The following is a 21439-nucleotide window of genomic DNA, read 5'->3' as shown; positions in this document are numbered from 1 at the left end:
ACGTATTTATAATGTATATAGGTGGGTATATGTAATGTATATTGAAAGAAAGGCTTTTTTTTTATATATATATTTTTGACCAGGTTTGATCGATTTTTTAACCGGGTTTGACCGGATTTTGGTGGGTTTGATCAGGTTGGGTTAAGTGGGCCGGGTTAGGGTGGGTTTTAATTTTTTTACTGTTTGGCCCAGCCCAGCCCAGCCCGTCTAGCACCAAAACCGGCCCTTAACCGGCCCTCAACCCAATTAAAATAAAAGGGCCAGCTCCAGGTTGGCCCGGCCCGGGCCGTTTGAAACCCATACCTTCTACTACAGTTCCTCTTCTTCATATTGCTATTTCCTCTTTCCATATTAATCAAAATTTATTAGTTCCGTTCACTCTGTGTATTGATTGTCGAGTTGAGAATTTGGTATCGCTACATTGGTGCTTTCGTTGCTCGTACTCCCATGTCAGCAGTGGTACTAAATCGATTCAATGGTGGTAATCCAAAGGACTGGATTTTTCAGGCTGAACGATACTTTACTTACCTTGGCTTCCCCGAGAAGGATTGGCTACCCCTTCCTTCCCTCTATCTTGATGGTGAGGCACTCGACTGGTACCGTTGGATGTATCGCAACAAACAATTTTTGAATTGGAAGCATTTCAAGGAGAAATTAGCTTTGAGTTTTCAAGCTCGAACCTCCCCAAAATCTCATGTGGTACACTCACAACTTACCAATATTATAACCTTGCTACAGAAAGTACAGGACAACCTAGACAAAATCCATATCTCAACTCCTGGTACACCCAATCACACGAGCTTGTCACCAACAATAATTCAAGAGGTTCCAGTACAAAATGCACATTAAGGTCATGTGGACCAAGTGTTCGATGAAAGTTCTTACTAGATTATAGACTCAGTCCATGAATTTGACACTGCTTTTGACTTGGTACCGAATATTTCAGACGGGTTGCAAATACCTTTGCAGGTAACTCGGGTGATAAGCAAACCTACTTGGTGTGGTGAACCTGAAATTGATTGTTCTGATGATACACACTCTAGGAAATCAACTAGCGATGAAGATGAATGTCTCGACACTAATACAAGCATAGTCTTCGACCTACAATGCCAATTTGCACATCTAAAGATTATTATGACTGAAAAATCTATTTTCCATATGAATTTGCCTTCTAATTTTAACGGACCAGCAAGAGTTGAGGGAGAGGCCTCTCTTATCCCTCATGTAAATTGGATGTAATGGTATAATTGGATCTTAAAATAGTAACTCATTTCTAACAATCTTAAAATCATTAGTTTTTTCATGATAACCAAATCCAAGATGTAATGGTATAATTGGACGATCGAATTCATCACTATAAATCCTCGACCGGGGGATAATGAAGTACTTATTTACAGATGGATTATATGACCAACACAACAAATATCAGTGAAACATATTAGGCCATTGACTGAACCCACAATATTACAATTCAACATGTTGGGTAAGTCAAAAGAGGTCCTCAATTCAGACTCATAACAAAAGTTTTTCTGGTTAAGCAAAGTAAACATTTTTGCAGACTTACTTTCGATTGGCACATAAAGAAGGTAGTTTTTACCTGTTGCTATTGAAGTTTTGAGGTGTTCATGATAAAATCTTGACCTTTTATCATGACAGACCAAGATTTGCATACAATAAGGAACTTAATTAGTTCTCTAGCAGGGAGAAGCAAGAGAATTGAGATGATGATTTCATAAGGTAAAGATGGTAGAGACATTTTTTAACAAACACACACAAAGTTTGAAACTCACAAAACAAATATGAAAAAAAAGCAAGAACTAGAAAGGATGTATAAAAAATTCTAAGTTTTTACTGTGATTTCCCTGCAGAAATATTCAACAAGAAGAGAAATGTATATAGGAGATAAAAGGCACCTAGATTTTGTACAGTATATATAGGTGGAGGTGGAGCTGTCTTTAAATTCAATAGATAAGAGTGAAATTATTATTAATAAATGAATTAATTTGAAGTATAAAATTTCTGGTAATTAGATTATATTAAATTAAATATTTGAGTTGAAATTCAACTAACATAATTCTACGTTTGAATCTCTTTACATTCTGTGCTATTATTTTGACTTGTCCTGGTTATTAATATGTTAAAATGAGATTTGGTGAAATACATTTTAAGTATAAATGCTAAATGGGGTTGTACTTGTAGTGGTGCTGCAATGTTACTTTGTCTAACTTTGAAAACAAAACATTTTATCATGATGAAAGTTTCGAGTCAGTTTTCATGGTATGAATGGGAGTAAAACAAATTCCGCTTGCTGTTTTAATTAAAATTGGGTTCGATAGGCATATTTATAAGATCCATGAGAATGTTTTTTTTATGCTTTATTACTTTTGATCAAATGTATTCATTTACCAACTCATCAACACTAACTAATGTAACAATGATAGAGAGTACGTATTTATACAAAGAAAATTTCAATTTTATAACTCGTTTCATACTTAATGGGAAGAGTACTATTTAAAAGTAAAACTCAATCTAGAATGTGTGCTAAGCTAAAGGAGAATTTAACCAGTAACAGTTTTAACTAACTAAAATGGCAAACACGAGTAAATTGTAGAATTAACAAAAACTCATTAGAATTTAAGGAACAAAGCAAATCCTCACATAGACGGAGAGTTTATTAATTCAGATTAGTGTCGAGTACGTCCACTAAATTGATAAAATGCTTTCTACGTATGACTTTGCATTTAACTTAAACTCGAAAAGAAAAAAAATACAGTAATTAAATTCAAAAAAATAAAAAAATCATGTAAAGTTCTTATTATACAGAGAAGAGAGATTAGCTATCGTGTTCAGTCTTCCAGATCAAGATACTGGTATTAATCAAACTACCATATCCATTTGAAATTTTTTAAATTAGGGTTTAAGTTTTGTACGCTATTAGTATAATTAATTTTTTACGATAACAGGTCATCCAATAGATATCTAAAGGTAAACTTTTTCAAAGTATGAGACTTAAAATCTTGAATATCAAATGTGTTACCTGTTAAAACATATTATGATGACCCAATAGTGAAAAACTTGTTCACAGTGATGCAAGAAAATTAAATTCTTCTAAAGCATTACCTCCAAGTATATCGAATAGAATGTCAAGAAAATGAAATGTCGATTAATTCATCAAACAATGCAAGTTGTAGAGAGAGTTATCCCGGGATTAGTTATCACCCTTATTCCATCACTATGGTGTAAATGGTGGGATAAATAGTCCCGATACTAACTAATACCTCACATCAAACAACAACAACAACAAACCCAGTGTATTCCCACATCGTGAGGTCTGGGGAGGGTAAGATGTACGCAGTCCATACCACTACCTCCGGAGAAGTAGTAAGGCTGTTTCCGATAGACCCTCGGCTCAAGATAAGAAATAGTAATGAAATCCGTACAAAAGTCATGAAACAAGATGACAAGGCAATAAATACGCCACGTATAGGGAATAGTGAACAAAGAATAGTAAGCAATCGTAACATAACATGCAACAAGGTATCATAACAAGAATAATACACCCACCAAGTAATGCCCTACCCTACCGACCCAATCTGGCACTAACCTTCTACCCTAATACGCGTCCTCCAGATCTTCCTATCTAGGGTCATGTCTTCAGTAAGCTGAAACTGCTCCATGTCCCGCCTAGGCCAGTATTTCTTCGGCCTACCCCTGCCCTGCCTGAAACCATCCAAAGCAAGCCTCTCACACCTACGAACCGGTGCGTTCCCCTTCTCATCACGTGTCCGAACCATCTCAAACGGACTTCCCGCTTCTTGTCCTCCACCGAAGCCACTCCAACCTTCTCTCAGATAGTTTCATTCCGAGCTCTATCACCCCTAGTAAGCCAACACATCCAATGCAACATCCGCATTTCCGCCACCTTCAATTTTTGAATGAATACCTCACATCAAGCATGAGATAAAATAACCCTTCATTTATCCCAAAACTATTCATCCCTCATACCCCACACCAAACGATAAATGTTGTAGAAATAAGACGGAGTACTACTAAGTACTAAATTTTTAGCCAGTTGCTATCACCTCAAAAAAAAAAAAACTGTTAGGAGAAATGCTAGTGACTGACATAACTCTCTTGGTAAATCAGTATCGTTCTTCAATAATGTAAAGTGCAACGAGCATGAAAAATAGCACCATGGATTGATTTAAATGTTGACCGAGATCATCAGATCCCACACAACTTGCAACTGGGTTGAGAAACTGAGTTATGGAGCACATCTCATGACTTCCTCTGAGAGATGTGGATGTTCATAATTCCACTTCAGAGCTTGTGCAATTGGTTGAAGCAATGTAAATGTAGTTAAGAAGCATTGAGCTATATGAGCCTCTCAGGTTTTCCTCCTCGACCACAAAGGTGTTTCATGATTCCACTTCAGAGGCTACAGAGTTTGTACATTGAAGAGAGTCATATACAGTGGAATCGAGGCGATTAATCTTCTTCATAATCTCGCAGAACTTCTCAACTCGAACAGGGTCATTATTGTCCTCAAAGTGCGCTAGAAACATCTTGACTGTTTCATCTATAGGAAACCAAACTTTTTTCTTAGGATTTGCCTTGCAGGCACCCATCTCCAAATACTTCAGAGCAAAATCAATCTGCGAATTTTTTATATAGAAATTTGTGAATGCATCGTAAGTCCTTAAGTTGGGTTCAATGCCTTGTTTCAACACATTCTCATAAAGAAGATTTGCTTCCTCAATCATATTTCTGTTGAGATAGGACTCTATCATCACATTTGAAATTCTGATGTCGTAGTATCGATAACCTGATTTCCATTCACCAAAACACTTGTCGAGGTTTTCCATGTCCCCCAGTTTGGATAGAGCCAAAAGCACGATGAGATAGCAAACCTTGCTGGGAGTCGGAAAAACTGACTTTAATAATTCCCATGAGCGATTGACTCCTGCTGAATTAGATGCTTTCTGATATAATGTGATTAAGGTATGGAAAGCTTTACGGTCACGCATGTTTTCCATTTTCTCCATCTTTTGGAGAACACCATTCGCCTTATCTAGGTGGCCCGTATTGATATATATCGAAGCTAGGTTTCCATATGTGAACCAGTCAAACTTTACCTGATGCTTTTCCATCTTTTCAAGAACATCCTCAACTGATACTATATCCTTCACTGAAGCATAACTGTCCACCAACTGATTATAGGTGTACAAATCAGCTGTAATATTTCTCTGCTCCATTTCTTGAACCAGTGCAGGGACTTTTTCAGGCTGGCCATTGCTTAAATGAAGAGATATCACATTGTTATAATTTAAAGTAGATGTAAAATTGAGCTCTTTCATCTTCTCAAAAAGCTTCATAACTTTATCAAACTTTTTCTGTCTGCAATAACAGCTGAGAAGTGCTCCATAGGTTTTACTAGTTTTTTCAGATTCTTGCAGGCTGTCCAAATACTTTTCGGCTGAATCCAAGCCGTTTGACTGGGCCAGTAGGAATATCCGTATTGCACGATCACCATTGCTGATCATAAATTTGCTGCTTTCCATCCATTCAGACAGCTGCATTTGGAAGTTAATGATTAAAGGCAGTTTGTCAAGACCAAAAAAGCAGCTTAAGTAATCAAAGCGAATATGAAAAGGAGATCAACTAAGATAAGATGATTCATGAAACAGGAATAGTTTGAATAGCAGACGGTCTAAAAAATTGGATGAATGCCAAATCCAAACAAATCTGCTGCTCTTCTTCTGTTGTGATTATAGAACAACTATTTGCCCAACAATCAACATAGCATAGTCATTCAGATTAACTGGTCAAGACCGAGACACTAAATGAAAACACGATTATACAAGCAACAAATTTGTATGTCAACTCAAGTCCAGATTATGACGCATAAACAATATAGCTTATAACTATTATCGTTCTTCTCATATTGCTCAATGAAATATGTCATACATATTCAATTTTTGGCCATAAACAAGGGAATTCGGACATGTTTAGGGAATTAGAGACCTTTTAGGAACCAAAGCCTAATGCACTTCATCGCTTCCAAATTCCCATGATAAAGTTAGTTTTTGATGAAGACATATGGGTCGAAAACCATCATCTTAGCCAAATAAAATTAGTTCTATCCAAAATAATGAAGTACCAATTGGTATTTCTTCTTTAGATCCAATAGCGATTTATTTCAACTGCATATTTTTCTTTTCAGGTCAAAATCAATTAAGAAAAATTAAGTTCCGTTAACTTTAGTCAAGTAAAGAAAAGAATGTACCAAAATAATGGAGTTGGAACTGTTTACTTCTTTAGATGCAATTATTTATTTTTATTAAAATGTTATTTTTCCGCACCAAATCTATTTTTAAAAAAACTTGGTTACAGCTCTTCTATGCTTAGAGAAAATTAAAAAAAAAATAACAGAATAATAAAATTCCAGCTGTGATTATTTGTTTCAACAGTGTTATTCTTCTTTTCCAGCAAAATATGTATAAAATAATTGACTGAAATTTCATTATTTTTAGCCAAATAAAAAATTCCAACTAAAAAGTGGCGTTCTAGCGAAAAAAATTAGTAATTAGACCTCCAAAAGAAAATCTAAAGAATTAATGAATTTAAAAAGTTAAAAAGAAATATTTTTAAAAATGCCACGTGGACAAAAAAATCCACGTGGCAAGCAAGTGTATCCCATAGTCTTAGGATGAGATCATGGGGAGTAAATGCTATCAAATAACCAAGTTCAGATAATTAAGCTACTAATAGTTTCGGTGTGTCGTGTGCAACTAATAATTGGTACCAAGTTTAGGGGGGCTTTAGGTATTCTATCATAAGAAAATAAAAAATACTCTATGGTTCTTACCACCAAATCATCTCTACTGGGTATTTTTTCCTATTCTGCAACACCTATAGTTTCCTATTCTTTGTGCACTACCTATGTAGAACTACAAAATATATTTAAGCTTCAATTCTTTGTCAGAAGAGACAAAGATTAGAAATGAGATATTTGAGACAAGGAAGGAGACTCTGGGAGTGGCCCCCGTAGAGATCAAGATGCAGGGCGTGAAGCTGGGAGGAGTAAGGAATGTGAAGAGGAGATGTGCAAATGCCCCATTAAGGAGGTGTGAGAGATTGACCATAGTGGGCTTCAAGAGGAATAGAGGTAAGCCAAAAAAGATCATTGAGGTGAGCTGATTAGGCAGGACGTGACTCAACCACAGCTCACCAAGGACGTGATCATTGATAGGAGGATATAAAAAGGACAGCTTGGTGCACTAAAGCTCCCGTTATGCGTAGGGTCCGGGGAAGGGCCCCACCACAAGGTGTGTTGTGCGCAGCCTTACCTTGAGGTTTTTCCAAGGCTTAAACTCATGACTTCCTGGTCACATGACAACAACTTTTCCTGTTTCCCTTCATTAATAGGTGGATATGAAGGTCGAAAATTAGGGTAAAAGGTTAATAGGTAGTCAATAAGCATGTTTATTTGAGACTCCTCTAATTGCAAATGTAATGAATGTTTGACAATACCAGTAAAAGGGTCATGTTTTTCCACTCTGAATCTCAAACAAAGAGAAAGCAATGAACAACTAAAAAAATCTTACAAATTCTTAATGCTAAATGTTCAAGGAAAGCTCAATTGGGTGTGTTTGGCATGATAAAAGTACATTTACATTAACAAGTCATTTTCTTCTGCATGCTTCCCCAATTCTTACTCCATATCACTTGCTCCAATCAACACTTGGGTATTATTAATAATCATAAATCTAATCAAAACACTATCCAATTTGTATACATTATTATCAATATTTAATGAATATTTTTCAGAAAATACTTTCCATTTACCAACCAAACAGCTCCATGGAAAATGTAAACTTTATCATGAAATGCAGAGTCCAATTTAGCTACAATGCAAATATAAACTAATAATTAAACTGATAAATACTTAATTACTTGAATAATAAGAAAATTAGATACCTGAAGGGCAAGAGTAAACTTCTTGTTTCTACGAAGCTGGTTGATACAGTCAGTAATTTCTATCTTCCTTAGGGGTTTCCCTTCGTTATGCAATTTGTTTAAGTCATCTTTTAAGTTATCTTCTGATTTTTCTCCGTTCATAAGGTCGCAGAATTTCCGGCGACTTTCGTTTCTTCGATTTTTTGAGGTGATGGCTGCCGTTGATAAGGTATCCGTCGACGCCGTTGAGATGCATCGGCGATACGCCGTTGATCGGAGAAGGTTCAAACAGGTAGCTCTGGTCGCCATTTTTTCTGGTGTTGTTGAGTCTGGATGAAGAAGAACGGGTTTAACTAGGGTTTAACGACAGTGAAATGTTTAACTTTCACTGATACGACGTCGTTGGAGAAGGACAAAGATCGTAAAAAATTCAATCATAAGTCATAGAACCTATTAGGTGTCGTTTGGTTGGAAATGTAGTTATATTGGGATTAGTTATACTGTGATAAGTTAGGATAGGATAAGTTATATTGGAATTAATTATGCTGGAATTTTATTTTTTTATTAAGTGTTTGGTTTGTTGTTTTCGAAGTAATATGTATGATATAATTTCTTAGAATAAAGTAATTGATTACCAAAATACCTCATCTTATTTAACTTTTTCTTTATTTATATATTTTTTTTCAAACTTTAAATATTTATTCTTAAAAATAAAACTTTCATCTTATTTAACTTAAATTTTTTGTGTGTGCATTTTCAGAATTAAATCGTGTGTATTTTAAAAATAAAGCTTTCATCTTATTTAACTTTAATTTTTTTGCATGTGCCTTCCCATGATTATGTCGTATGTGTTTAAAAAAAATCTTACTACATCTTATTTAGTTTGAAATAAAAACTTGAGAAAATAGTCTGTTACCCCCCTGAAATATAGTCGAAAAAGTTGTGACACACCTCAACTTCAGGGGGGTCCTACTATCCTGAACTAAATAAAAGTGTATTATTTACACCCTTGACTGCCTACGTAGCAGATATTTTCAGCTAAAAGCTTGGGTGTGTAATACACGCGTAATTATTTCGGTGGGACCCACAATCCACTAAGTTGGACTCTTTACTTTCCCATTTCCTTCCTCAAACTCTTCACTTTCCCGTTTCCTTAAACGATAAGCAAACATAAACATTATTTTACCAAAAATTTTAGCATTTTGAAGAAGATTTTCACTTTTCAAATTCAAAAATTTTAACAAATGTTGATTCTAAGTGATATTTTGGTCAAATGTTAGTCGATTGACAGTGGTAATTTTCACCCCCAAGTTCATCCTAAATCACTTTTTACGTTTGGATCAGCTAAGATTTCTTAAAAAAAAAAAAAAAAATCATCCATAATCTTCAATATCTAAACATAAAGGTTAGTTATTCGTGACTTCTAATCTGTTTTGAGTTCGTATTTTAGTTAGATTGTGGTATATTTTGTTAGGATTAAATTTTAACTTTGGATTTTTTTCAAGAAAAATGTAACGTGTGATGCTCTTTTGTTAATATGTGTTCTGATTGTGGTAATATTTGTGTTCTGATTTTGTTATGAAGCATATCTAGTTAGGGTTTGTCTTACAATATCAATTTATGATCGAGTTTTTATAGATTTTTTTTTTGTCTGATTTGCCACTATATGGAATTGAGGTCGAGTTTTTGTTAGTTTTTGTTATCAGTGTTGATTGTTGGTTTGATTTTGGTACTTGCATGACCTAGATATGTTGATTTTGGTACATGCATGACTTGGATAATTTTTCAATATCTACTTGTTTTGATTATTGGTCTGTTACAATGTGGATTTATGCACTACTGATGTTATTTCTTGATGCATCCTATATATAGTCATAAAGTTAGACATTTTGTGTTAAAAGGACCTTTTGTGCTTTTTGTAAAGTAACATAGGATGTACGTTTATAGTGATAAAAGATGGACCTTTTGTGGTTGTTTTGTTTCTTTTTAAATTGTCCATAAGAGAGAGGGAAAAGTATAAGAATATGGACAGAATATGACATAGTTGTTAGATGGTATGTCTTTGTCACTTTATTAGACAAACACATAGATGAAGAGTTTAAAACTTCTCTAAGTTTTAGACAACCAAAAAAGTATCACTTTTAGTTGAACTTGTCAATTTCTTTTGTTGAATGAATGAAAATGAACATTAATAATTTACTTGTTTGTACTATTTTGGTTCTAATAATTTTAACAATGAACTATTCTGATTTTAATAATATTATTCTTTCCATATAGGTATGAGTGAGTTTACATATATAACTTTAAGATTCTATCTTGATGGGACCTTATTGTATGATGGTAAAGATGCAAGTTATGTGGGTGGTTTAATAATGAATATTTTAATGTTGATGTGGATAATGTTTCTTATTTTGAGATGAAAGATTATATTAGAGAACTTGGGTATAGCCCTAATTGCAAATTTAGTATAAGGCCGCCCAATAGTTGCATTTTAGGTGACATAGACAATGATGCTATTCTATTAACAATATGCAAGACTTTGCAAAATAGTGTTGTTCTGGATGTACATGTGCACATGGTTGAGGAGGAATCTTGTGATGCTTTTTATGAAGATGTGGGAACCACTGAAAATAGTGTTGGTATAGAAATAGGGGGTAAGGAAGTAGGTGGGCCTTATTTAAAAAATGTGGTTGGTGCAGCTTTAAATACTGCCGCAAACATTACTTTCACATCAAATCCAATTACTCAAAATACTGTTGATCCTTCAGATTTAGTAAATCATCACATTGATTCATCAGATTATGATGATAACGACTATTTTGTAAAAGGATCTGATGAATCTAGTGATGATAGTACAGAATCTGAAAATGAAAAAGCAACAAATTTGCTTGGAGATGATGACTATGGAAGTAATGTCTATGAGGAGGTAAAACAACTAAGGGCTGAGCAAAGGGCTTTCTTGAGGAAGAAAAGAAGAGAGAGAATTCTTACAGACAATCATGAAGTCCCTTGTGGTCAAGCTGGACCAGATCTGGGATTTGATGAGACTACCCCAGTGAGAAATAATTTAGAAGGAAGGTTAGTGGGTGATGAACCATATTATGGTAGTTCTGATCCTGGCAGCTATGAAGCTGATACTGATTCTAGTTATCTTGAAGAAGGAGATAACTTGAGATTGAACTTGTCTAGAAGAAGAAAAAGAAAAAAAGTTGTGACTGATAGTGTAAAGCATGACCCTGATAGTGATATTGTTATGTGACACTGGGTATGTCTTTTGCAATTGTGAAAGAGTTTAGAGAGGCAGTGACTAAGTATACAATTCAGAAAAGGGTTCAAATTGAAAAGTATGTAAATGAGACAAATAGAATTAGGGTGAGATGCAGCAAGGAAAACTGCAGGTGGTTATTGTATGCAAGTCTTGATCCAAAGTCCAATAACTTTGTTACTAAGACTTATATTCCAGTATATAATTGTGATAGGGCCACCGAAAATTACTTGTGCAACACAAGATTCTTGCAACACCATCAAACTCTAGAGGAAGATCAACAAATGTTGAACCAGTTCCAAAAATCCCTCCGCACAATACTAAAGTGTCATCAAGAACTAGAAATGGCAGAGGAAGTGATTATCCACTTGAAAGTTGGTTTACCTGTTATCAAGGTAGTACAACACATGATGCTTCAAATTTTGCACCAAGAGAGACAGTTGTTGCTGCTAGAGGAAGGGGAAAAGTGGTTGGAAACACAAATCAATATAAAAGACCAAGAATGACGGGAATGGGTGTGTTTCAAGCTGAAAATAGCTTCATAAACATTAATGTAAGTGAAAACATTCACAGTGCTTGTGTTCTTTTCTTATAATGTCTTGAACTTAAACAACCTTTTTTTGTAGCCTGGGCTGCCAAGTAGGAGAATAGTGTCCACTGGACCTAAGAAAGTAATGAAATCAGCAGTTGTATCTGGAGACATTGGCTTCAAACCTTCAAGTGGACTGAAGTAAAAAGGCAAGCAAGCAATCATAACAAGAAGGCTCCAACAAATAAGAGATCAATCAAGGCATTCAAACAATGCAACCATGCATACCTCATCCTCTTCACAACTTCGAGACCCCTGGAAACTACAGTCGGCTGTTGATTACTAATTTGGTGTCACTTAGCTACTTTTCTTGTATGAAACAATGAAGCTACTATTTTGGTCCCACAAAGACAATGTTTTGGATCTTTTAAGGTGTTATTGTCCCAAAAAGATAATATTTTGGTGTCACTCGTGAATGTCTTATGTAAATGTACTAATATTCAGTTTCTTGCTTGAATGCAATATTAATTTTGCTTTTCTTTCAAATTGCAAGTTCTATATTGTTGCTTCTTTTCGGTTATTTACACAATAATACGTTATCCTCCTTATCATAAACAAAAGAGTATAACAATACCAAAGTAAGATCAAATTAAAGTCAGATTAGCATAAAATAATGATCTATAACATACTTCAATAGCTTAGCATAGCAAATTGCAATTTCATTTCTACACAAAATGAGTCCCAACTACATACTACGGCAACTTAATTAGACTGTTCTTCATGTTGCCAAATTGCATAACAAAACTAACAACAACAACACCTACACATATAATCATACAACAAAGGAATTTTCCAGTAAAGTTACATGCTTTTTTTTTATCTTCATTCTCTAGTTTTTCAAATCGCACTTGCCATTCCCTTTCAAATTACCCATCACATTTTCGTCTACTTCATTATTCATTTTTGAACGACTTGTTTTGATGTTGAGACTTTGAAATTTAGTCTGCATATTTTCAAAGTCATTTTCCTATTTTGACTCCAAATCGTCTAAATTCATGTTGATGGGATTATGACGCTGAGTTCAAGCTTATTCAATTGCATCTTAACACTGTCGTAATTCTTTTCTAGCTCATTAATCTTGTTCATCAATCTCGAAAGAATAAATTTCAATCTTTCGTCAACTCGTTTCAAATCTCTCCATCTAAAATAATTATAATTCGTAGCCTGAAAAATAAGAACATAAAAATAAATCTTTACACCAACATCAACATTAACAAATTAACCAAGAATCAACACAAACCTTATAATAAGGATACGCCCAAAATCTTCAACCAGGATTGCGATCTGACCAAGACATCTGCATTTGTAATAAAATGTCATGTTTACATCGCATTTCAGCATTGATCGTTGGATCAGTCTCATCCATACACAACTTATTCAGCTCGTATTTCCTCATTTCTAATCATAAAAATTTAGAAAAAGAAAACATGAAAACTTCATTAATGGAGATGAAAAACTGCATTAATGATGCTGAAAAACTTCAAATTTTAGATTAATCATAATGGAGAAATCGGATATACATTAACAAACCGAAAATCAAAACTTTAATAACGACATTACATGGATTAAACATAAGAAATTTACACAAAAATTACCTTTGTCTTCCCAAATCAAAGAGAATTTCGAAGAATAATAAAATTTTGAAGAAGAATTTATAGAGGAAGAAAGAATCGTTGAGCTTTCACTCTTTTTTTCTTCAATGGAGGATGAACAATGGAGGAAGAAGGGTTTAAATAATTTTTTTCTTAATTTGTTTTGGACAAGTGGCGGGTGTTTATTGGATAAGAAGGCCTAAAAAATGTCATCACGCGCCATCAGCGTTGTTCGTACACGCATTGTGACACGAAGGCGCCACGTAGGCAGTCAAGGGTGTAAATAATACACTTTTATTTAGGTCAGGGGGGTAATAGGACCCCCTTGAAGTTGAGGTGTGTCATAGCTTTTTCGACTATAGTTCTGGGGGAGGGGTAACAAGCTATTTTCTCTAAAAACTTCCAACTTAAGTTTGTTAAAGTAAAAAAAGATATGTTGTTTATGACACTTCATTTAAACACATATTACTCATATAATATAGAATATTAAAATTCATTTTAATTGATATATACAATATCAATTTTCAAGTGATTAAAAAACTATTTAATTTTAAATATGTAATTGAACAATAGAGTCGATTGTAAAACGATAATGTGTATTAAAACTAGACAACGCCTTTGTAGTTGATAAAATATTTTACAGATTACTAGTGAATGGTAATTATTATTATAAAATCTACTTACTTTAATTAATTTTTTTATTGTGTAGTAAGAACTTTTTGTGTTATCAATTCACAAAAATAATACTTGGAAGGAAAAAGTTGATGTTGAATTTCGTTTTTTTATGCTAAAAAAATTATAGTACCTACACTTTGTTGGATATAAAAAAAATTACCGCACCTAGTTTTGATCCTTATTATGTATGAATCTAACATATTTTACTAATTTTTAATTTGTTAATTTTGCATTTTGATCCTTTATATAAGAAAATAACGTATAAGTTTATAAAATTCACAAGCAATGAGATGAAAAAAATGTAAAATTCAATTAATAAGAGGTTAATTTTTCTTAGTCATATATTTTCGTCGTTCCAAAATAAGATATTTTAGTCTTTTTAATTTTTCATAATAACGTGTTTTAGATAACCAAGTAGATATCAATAATCTTTTTTCAATTTCAAAAGCAATAATTAAAGATGATGAAAAAAATTGGAGAAATGTGTTTGTAATGGGTTTGAGGATATTTTTGTCATTTTATAATTTATCCAAGGATAAATTAAGGTGGGATAACTTATACCACCAAATATGTGGTATAACTTATCCCGGGACTAATACCAAATATGTGGTATAACTTATCCCGGGACTATTATTAGTCCCGGGATAAGTTATCCCAAGTATTGCCAAACCAAACGATGTATTAAAAAGTGTATCTCGGGACTATTATTTTATCCCGAAATAATTTGTCTTAGTACCTCACACCAAATGGTCATACTACGCTTGTGGAATATCGACCGTGCTAGCACAAATTTAATATATGATATTTTTTTATCACAATTTATGTTATTCAAATAAAATTTTGATGATCAAACATTAACATAATTTAAGTTTTTAATTGTTGTTATTTATAATATATTTTTTCTTCTATTTTAATTTAAGTGACAATGATATAATTTCGAGAGTCAATAAATATTATATCTTTTAAATTTTTTGAGTTGTTAATTATATGATTTATAATATTTTTTACATAATTTTTCAATGAGATATGAATGCTCCCTTTGTTCCAATTTATGTGGCACTGATAAAATTTCAATTCTCAAACAATTTTTTTTTATATTTTTTTCTATATATTTTTTTATATTAAGTTCTTAATTATTGTAATTTACAATATCTTTTATCTCATTTTCAAATAATACATGTTACTTTATGTCAGTCTCTGCCTCATCTCAATTTATGTGACACTATGTACAACCAAATTCTTTATGTTGACATATCATTTTGTATCTATTTTATTTTTTTATGAAATATTATTAATTTTTTAATGTTTAAATGACCATAATAATTATTTAAGGGTAAAATAGTAAAATCACGATTGAAGTAGCGAAATAGACATATCTTAAATGACATATAATAACTAATTAGAAGTGATAGAACAAAATTGCTCTGAAAAAATACTTGTGGAAAAATTTAAGTGGGTTTCATATAAGACGTAAAGTTAATTTTAAACATCAAGATTAATTATCATTTCATGTATATTTTATCTTTTTTTATTAAATATTAGTAATTTTTTAATACTTAGATGACTTAAAATAATTAATTTGACGTGATATCGTAAACTTACGGTTGAAACAGTTGAAACAGGCACAACAAGCCAGAGGCGGACCCACATGTGTCAATAGGGGTGCACGTACACCCGCTAACGTTGAAAAAAACTATGCGTATATACCTTCAGAAATTGGGATATAGTTAATAGTGCACCCCAAGATGAATGGTAGTGCACTTAGGTAAACTAGTTGAAGCCATCGGTTCCATCCACATGAACAAGGATGGATTGGGGATTCGAATCCACGACCATCCCGTAAAATGAAGCATCCTCGACCATTGAGCTACAACAACCAATTATTTAATAATGTCAAAAGTAAGCTTCATATTATAAGAAGGTAAGGTTATTAGCTCAGAACTCATATTTGTTCAATCTATTTATATTTTCAGTATTGTTTATGTCTCTAACGACCAATTGAATATGATAATATCCCTTAATCGAATTGAAAGTTTTTCTAACGTCTTAAGATAATATTGTGCACCACAGTATTATCAAAAGTAATAAGCGTAAAAAAGCTTTACGGTCTATTGTGTTTAAGCACAACATACAAATAAAGTGTGAGATTTAACGAAAAAAGGCATAAAGAGAGAAAAATATAAATATATGTCTAGTCCAAGATTTTTCTATATATATAAAAAGAGTGGTTTCAACATGGCATATATTTGATATTAAATTCAAAGTTAAGGGCATTAAGGTCTTTAAAGAAAATTGTTAGCTCATATTGAAAATTTTTTGAGCCTCTCTTGATGGACCTATGAAAAGTCTTAAAACAAAGCCCACATTTTTTATATTAATTACGGATAATGCCATTTAAAAAATTTACATAAATGCCATCACTAGCCTTGCATTCATTTCCACATGTGGGCCCTCTATTTGTCATCTATTTTTCATTTTTAATAATTAATATGATAAATATAATTTAATACATTTTATTCTTTATTTACATTTCATATCAAACATATAATTTGTTTTCTTCCTTATTTGTTACATGAAATACAAGTTTGCCTAATTTAAATTTTTAATGTATAATTGATAAACCTAATTTAATAAAATAATTTTTTAATAAATATTTTTTTTTAGATTTGTGTCAAGTCAATAAATACCAATAAAAAGAAATTAAAGAAAAATACCTAACATGATTTTATTTATATAAGGTTAAACATAATTTGTTACTAAATAATAATAATAATTAGTTATTTTTATATATGTAAATCATATTATCCTTATTGGATTAAGCATACTATCCCTACGAGTTAATGATTTTTTTAATTAAAACTTTAAACATTAATTACTTGTTGGATTGTAGTTATTTTAATCACCTCAAACTCAAACCAAAAGTTTTAATATTTGTTTTTAAAAACCTTAATATATAAAATGTATTTTACTCATATAACTTATTTAATTAATTTGATATTTTCTCGATTTATCTAAAACCTACTGAATTATGATTTTAACGAAATAAATCTAATAATTAGTGTTTCTTCGATTTTTAAAAATTCACCAACATTCCTGTATCACCCTGGATTAATTATTATTATAATTTATTTATATATTTAAAAATTAATAACATTTAATTAAAAATAAAATAGACTTTTATGACATGTCTGTTTCAATCATAATTTTACTATATAACCTCTAATTAATTATTATAAATTATTTATATATTAAACATTTAATAATATCCAATCCGTAATTTTATTATATTACCCCTAATTAATTTTTATAAGTCATTTATATATTAAAAAATTAGTGTTTCCTCCTTTTAAAAAAGAATGACTTACTTTCTTTTTTAGTCTGTTTAAAAAAATGACTCATTTCCTTTTTTGAAAATACTTTAATTTCATTTTTTCATATAACATGTTTAAGACCACTGGATTAACGGGCATTTTGGTACGTTTCACTCAACGTTAATTTAAGGTCACACGATTCAAAAGTCTTTTTTATTCTTTTAAACTTTGTGTCAAGTCAAAATATGTCATTCTTTTTTAAACTGAGGGAGTATTATTTAATTAAAAAGGTAAAATAAACATTTATGGCATATCTGTTTACCCCTGATTAATTATTATAAGTCATATAAATACTCAAAAATAATAATTTTTAATAAAAAGGTAAAATAGATACAAAAATGACAAACTAACTCTCGATGTTTTAAATTAAGATCCACTTAATTTTTTTTCCACGGGTATTTTTATAGTAATTTTGCTATGTCGCTTCTAATTAGTCGTTGTAAGTCATTTAATATATTTATACTTCCCTGCTCAATCGTGATTCAATTATATCACCCCTAATTAATTATTATGGCCATATAAGCATTGTGCCCCTTGAATTTAAATAGAAAAAATATTATAAAGTACAATAACTAGAAATTTAAACTATTTAAAAAATATAATTGGCTATCAACGACACCAAACTCTGGACAAAGAGAGTAACATATATTATTTATAAAAAAATATTATAAATTACAATAGTTAACTATATGTTTTAAAAAAATATGTAAAAAAAATACGATAAATCATAATAATTAAAAACTTAAAATTTTAAAAAAATATAAATATTTGATTGACTCTCGAAATTATATTAGTGTCACTTAAATCGGAATAGAAGAAAAGTATTATAAATCACAATAATTAAAAGCTTAAATTATTTTTAAAATATAATTGACTATCAATGCCACAAAAGTTTGGACAAGAAAAGTAATGTATATTATTTGAAAATTAAATAAAAAATATTATAAATTACAGTAATTAACAACTTAAATTATCTAAATACATATTAAAAGTATGATTTATTTTCGAAATTCTATTTGTGTCACCTAAATTGAGGCAAAAATAGCATATATTGAATTCTTGCTAGATCCCGGATGAATCTTAGAATGTATATGCAATTCTTTTTTTAAAAAAAATTTATTTAAATATATCAAAATTGAAAAGACAAGTTCTAATACAACACATCAAATAGTGTATAAGAAATAATGTTAGCATAAATAATATCAACATTACTAATACAAGCATTATTAATGCAAACATTACTAATACATTTTATTCAAAATTATTTTTATACACTCTAACAAATGACTCTTACATTTCAATGGAAGAAACATATACAAAAGCAAAGTTCGATAAAACATTTACTGAAGTATGTTTTATCGTGTTCTCAAAATTAAATAACTTAAATTAATATGACATATGGGAATTAATAGTTTTTAAAACAGTTAAAATTTAAATTTAAAATATTAATTTGATTTATCTTCAAAGAACAAGTTGACAAATAAAAAAAAAGGAGAAATAAAAGAAATGATGTTTATGTCGGCTTAGCAGGGGAATACATTGCAATTTTGGGCTATTAATTACAACCCACATGTGATGTAATATGCAATGACTAGATAACCCTTTATTTTTTTTAACAATTATTCTCTATTTTACACAACATGTGTCAAGTTTTATGTATCAATTTTAATCTCATATTTTATACTTAATGTATCAAATTTGAGTCATATGATTAAAGATCTAAACTTCAAAATGCATCGAATTTTGTTATTTTTATGAGTAAGTCATACATAATTATCTTATGAAATAATTTGGCTCCTTAAAAAATTACTATTAAGTAGTTAATATGTTTTGCTATTAATGTTTTATAATTGGCCAAAGTCATCAAAAGACATTCAAACTTGTTGTCAAACTTCACTTGGACCCCTAAACTATGGCTTGTTCCTATCAGATCCCTAACCCCCCCGAATTTTGTTCCAATTGGACATTTTTTTCCTATCAGCTAAAAGCTAAAGTGTGTGTTGCACACACGCTGATATGACAAAAACGACATATCAAAAGCTGACATATGGCATTGTGGGTCCAATATATTAAAAAATAATCATAAAATTATTTAAAAATAAAAATATAAAACTAATTATTAAAAAGAAATTATAAAATATAAAAAAATAAATTATTAAAAAATAATTATAAACTTATTTAAAAAATAAAAATAAAATTCTAAAATAATTTAAAAAATAAAAATAAAAAATGGCATTGAGGATCCAAATTATGAAAAAATAATTATAAAATTATTTAAAAATAAAAAAGTGATTATTAAAAAGAAATTTTAAATTTTTTAAAAAGAAAAATAAAAAATTGCATTGAGGATCCAAATTATTAAAAGATAATTATAAAATTATCTCCAAATAAAAATAAAAACCTTATTATTAAAAAGAAATTATAAAATTTAAAAAAAATAAAAATAAAAAATGGCATTGAGAATTCAAATTATTAAAAAATAATTATATTTAAAAAATAAAAATAAAAAACTAATTATTAAGAAGAAATTATAAAAAATTTTAAAAAATGAAAATAAAACTCCCCCACCTACCCCCAGCCCCCCAACGTTCATCTGCTTTCCTTCCCCCTTAGCGTTCATCGTCTTCCTCCTCCCCCCCCGTTCCTCTTCTTCTCCATGAAATAATTTTATAATTTCTCAAACTTTACACTAACATACATCACAACAAAAACATATTCACATTACAAGAAAAAGCCTTAATCTTCTTCTTCTTAGCTTGATAATTAGTTTCCACCATATTCATATCAACAAAATAGCAGAAAGGGGTTGGGGGTACTGTGAAATGATGAAGACGCGGGGTGGGGTGGGGTTGAAACGATGAAGATGCGGGGTGGGGTTAAAAACGCAGCGGTGGGGTGCGGTGGGGTACTGTGAAGAAGATGACATAGGGGGTGGGGTGTTTTTTTAAAAAAAATTAAGAAATTATAATAATTAAACATTATATTATTAAAATAATTTAAATATAAATTTTGTAATTAATTTTTTTGGGGCTCCTCAATGGCACTTGGCATATTTCAATTCTTAATTTAGTAAAAAAAAAAATAATCTCACAAGCCTAAAGCAATTACATTGTACACACAGTGCCATGTAGGCAAAAAATGCCCAATTGGAATAAAATTTTGGGGGGGGGGGGTAGGGGTCTGATAGGAACAGACCATAGTTTAGGGGTCTAAGTGAATTTTGACAACAAGTTTGAATGCCTATCGATGACTTTGGCCTTTATAATTCATATTGACATCAATCTAATTTATCATACATAATCAAAATAATTTAATGTTGGGCCTGTGCTGACACAGGCCATGCTATTCTAGTAATAATATAAGCATGAGTGACAAATATATGAACATTTTATTTTTTGATAAAGTGAAATAGTCTATCTCTTAAGAAAGCCTCATTGACAGGGGGAAATATGTATATTAGAAATTATAATCTAAGCTGCACATTAAGCGAGGTGAACGCTCAACAGATTTTGAGTCTTGCTTCGAGGCTTATGTGCGCCTTTGACAACACTGGTGCACCCACAGACTTCAAATTCTAGTTTTGCCTCTACCACAACCACAAGCAGATACGTCAACTTGCTGCCTGCTTTAGCAGTGAAACTCCCTCTTATAAGTAAGTTTTTTTATTAAATATTATTTATTTTCTAATACATAAATGTCTTACAATAATTAATTAGAAATGATATAGTTAAATTATGATTACAACAACAACAACAAATCCAGTGTATTTCCACATAATAAGGTTTGGGCAGGGTAAGATGTACGTAGTCCATACCACTACCTCCGGAGAAGTAGGAAGGTTGTTTCCGATAGACAAACATGGCGAGCTACCGCCTACTTTAGCAGTGAGACTACCTCTTATAAGTAAGTAATATAAGTAATTTGAAAATAAAAATGCAAGTTATTTTTTTTTTTCATCCGGTGTTCGGTACTCGTATTGGAGCTCGGC

The 21439-nt window shown here is 31.3% G+C and overlaps 2 protein-coding genes across 2 annotated transcripts; one reads left to right on the top strand and one right to left on the bottom strand.

Moving 5' to 3' along the window:
• Positions 1 to 3494: 3494 nt before the first annotated feature.
• LOC107839711 (pentatricopeptide repeat-containing protein At4g01990, mitochondrial) lies at positions 3495 to 8401 on the bottom strand. The gene is made up of 2 exons (XM_016683318.2): positions 7981 to 8401; positions 3495 to 5573 (listed from the first exon to the last, which is right to left on the bottom strand). Exons 1-2 carry the CDS (start codon positions 8266 to 8268, stop codon positions 4419 to 4421), a joined length of 1443 nt encoding a protein of 480 aa, XP_016538804.2. The 5' UTR covers positions 8269 to 8401; the 3' UTR covers positions 3495 to 4418.
• Positions 8402 to 10235: 1834 nt separating this feature from the next.
• LOC107879364 lies at positions 10236 to 12289 on the top strand. The gene is made up of 2 exons (XM_047394760.1): positions 10236 to 11777; positions 11851 to 12289. The coding sequence occupies exon 1, from the start codon at positions 10376 to 10378 to the stop codon at positions 11216 to 11218; it is 843 nt and encodes a 280-aa protein (XP_047250716.1). The 5' UTR covers positions 10236 to 10375; the 3' UTR covers positions 11219 to 11777; positions 11851 to 12289.
• The last annotated feature ends 9150 nt before the right edge of the window (positions 12290 to 21439 follow it).

This window comes from Capsicum annuum, chromosome 8 (assembly GCF_002878395.1).
Source record: "Capsicum annuum cultivar UCD-10X-F1 chromosome 8, UCD10Xv1.1, whole genome shotgun sequence".
NCBI lineage: Eukaryota > Viridiplantae > Streptophyta > Magnoliopsida > Solanales > Solanaceae > Capsicum > Capsicum annuum.
The sequence above is the reverse complement of the archived record's forward strand: the minus strand, read 5'-3'. Positions and strand labels throughout refer to the sequence as shown.

Bases quoted from the DNA above. Each gene is read 5' to 3' on its own strand.
- LOC107839711 (XM_016683318.2), bottom strand. From the start codon at position 8,268: ATGGCGACCAGAGCTACCTGTTTGAACCTTCTCCGATCAACGGCGTAT. The intron at 5,574-7,980 runs GTATCTAATTTT...TTCCAAATGCAG, and splicing joins AGTTTACTCTTGCCCTTCAG to CTGTCTGAATGGATGGAAAG.
- LOC107879364 (XM_047394760.1), top strand. From the start codon at position 10,376: ATGAAAGATTATATTAGAGAACTTGGGTATAGCCCTAATTGCAAATTT.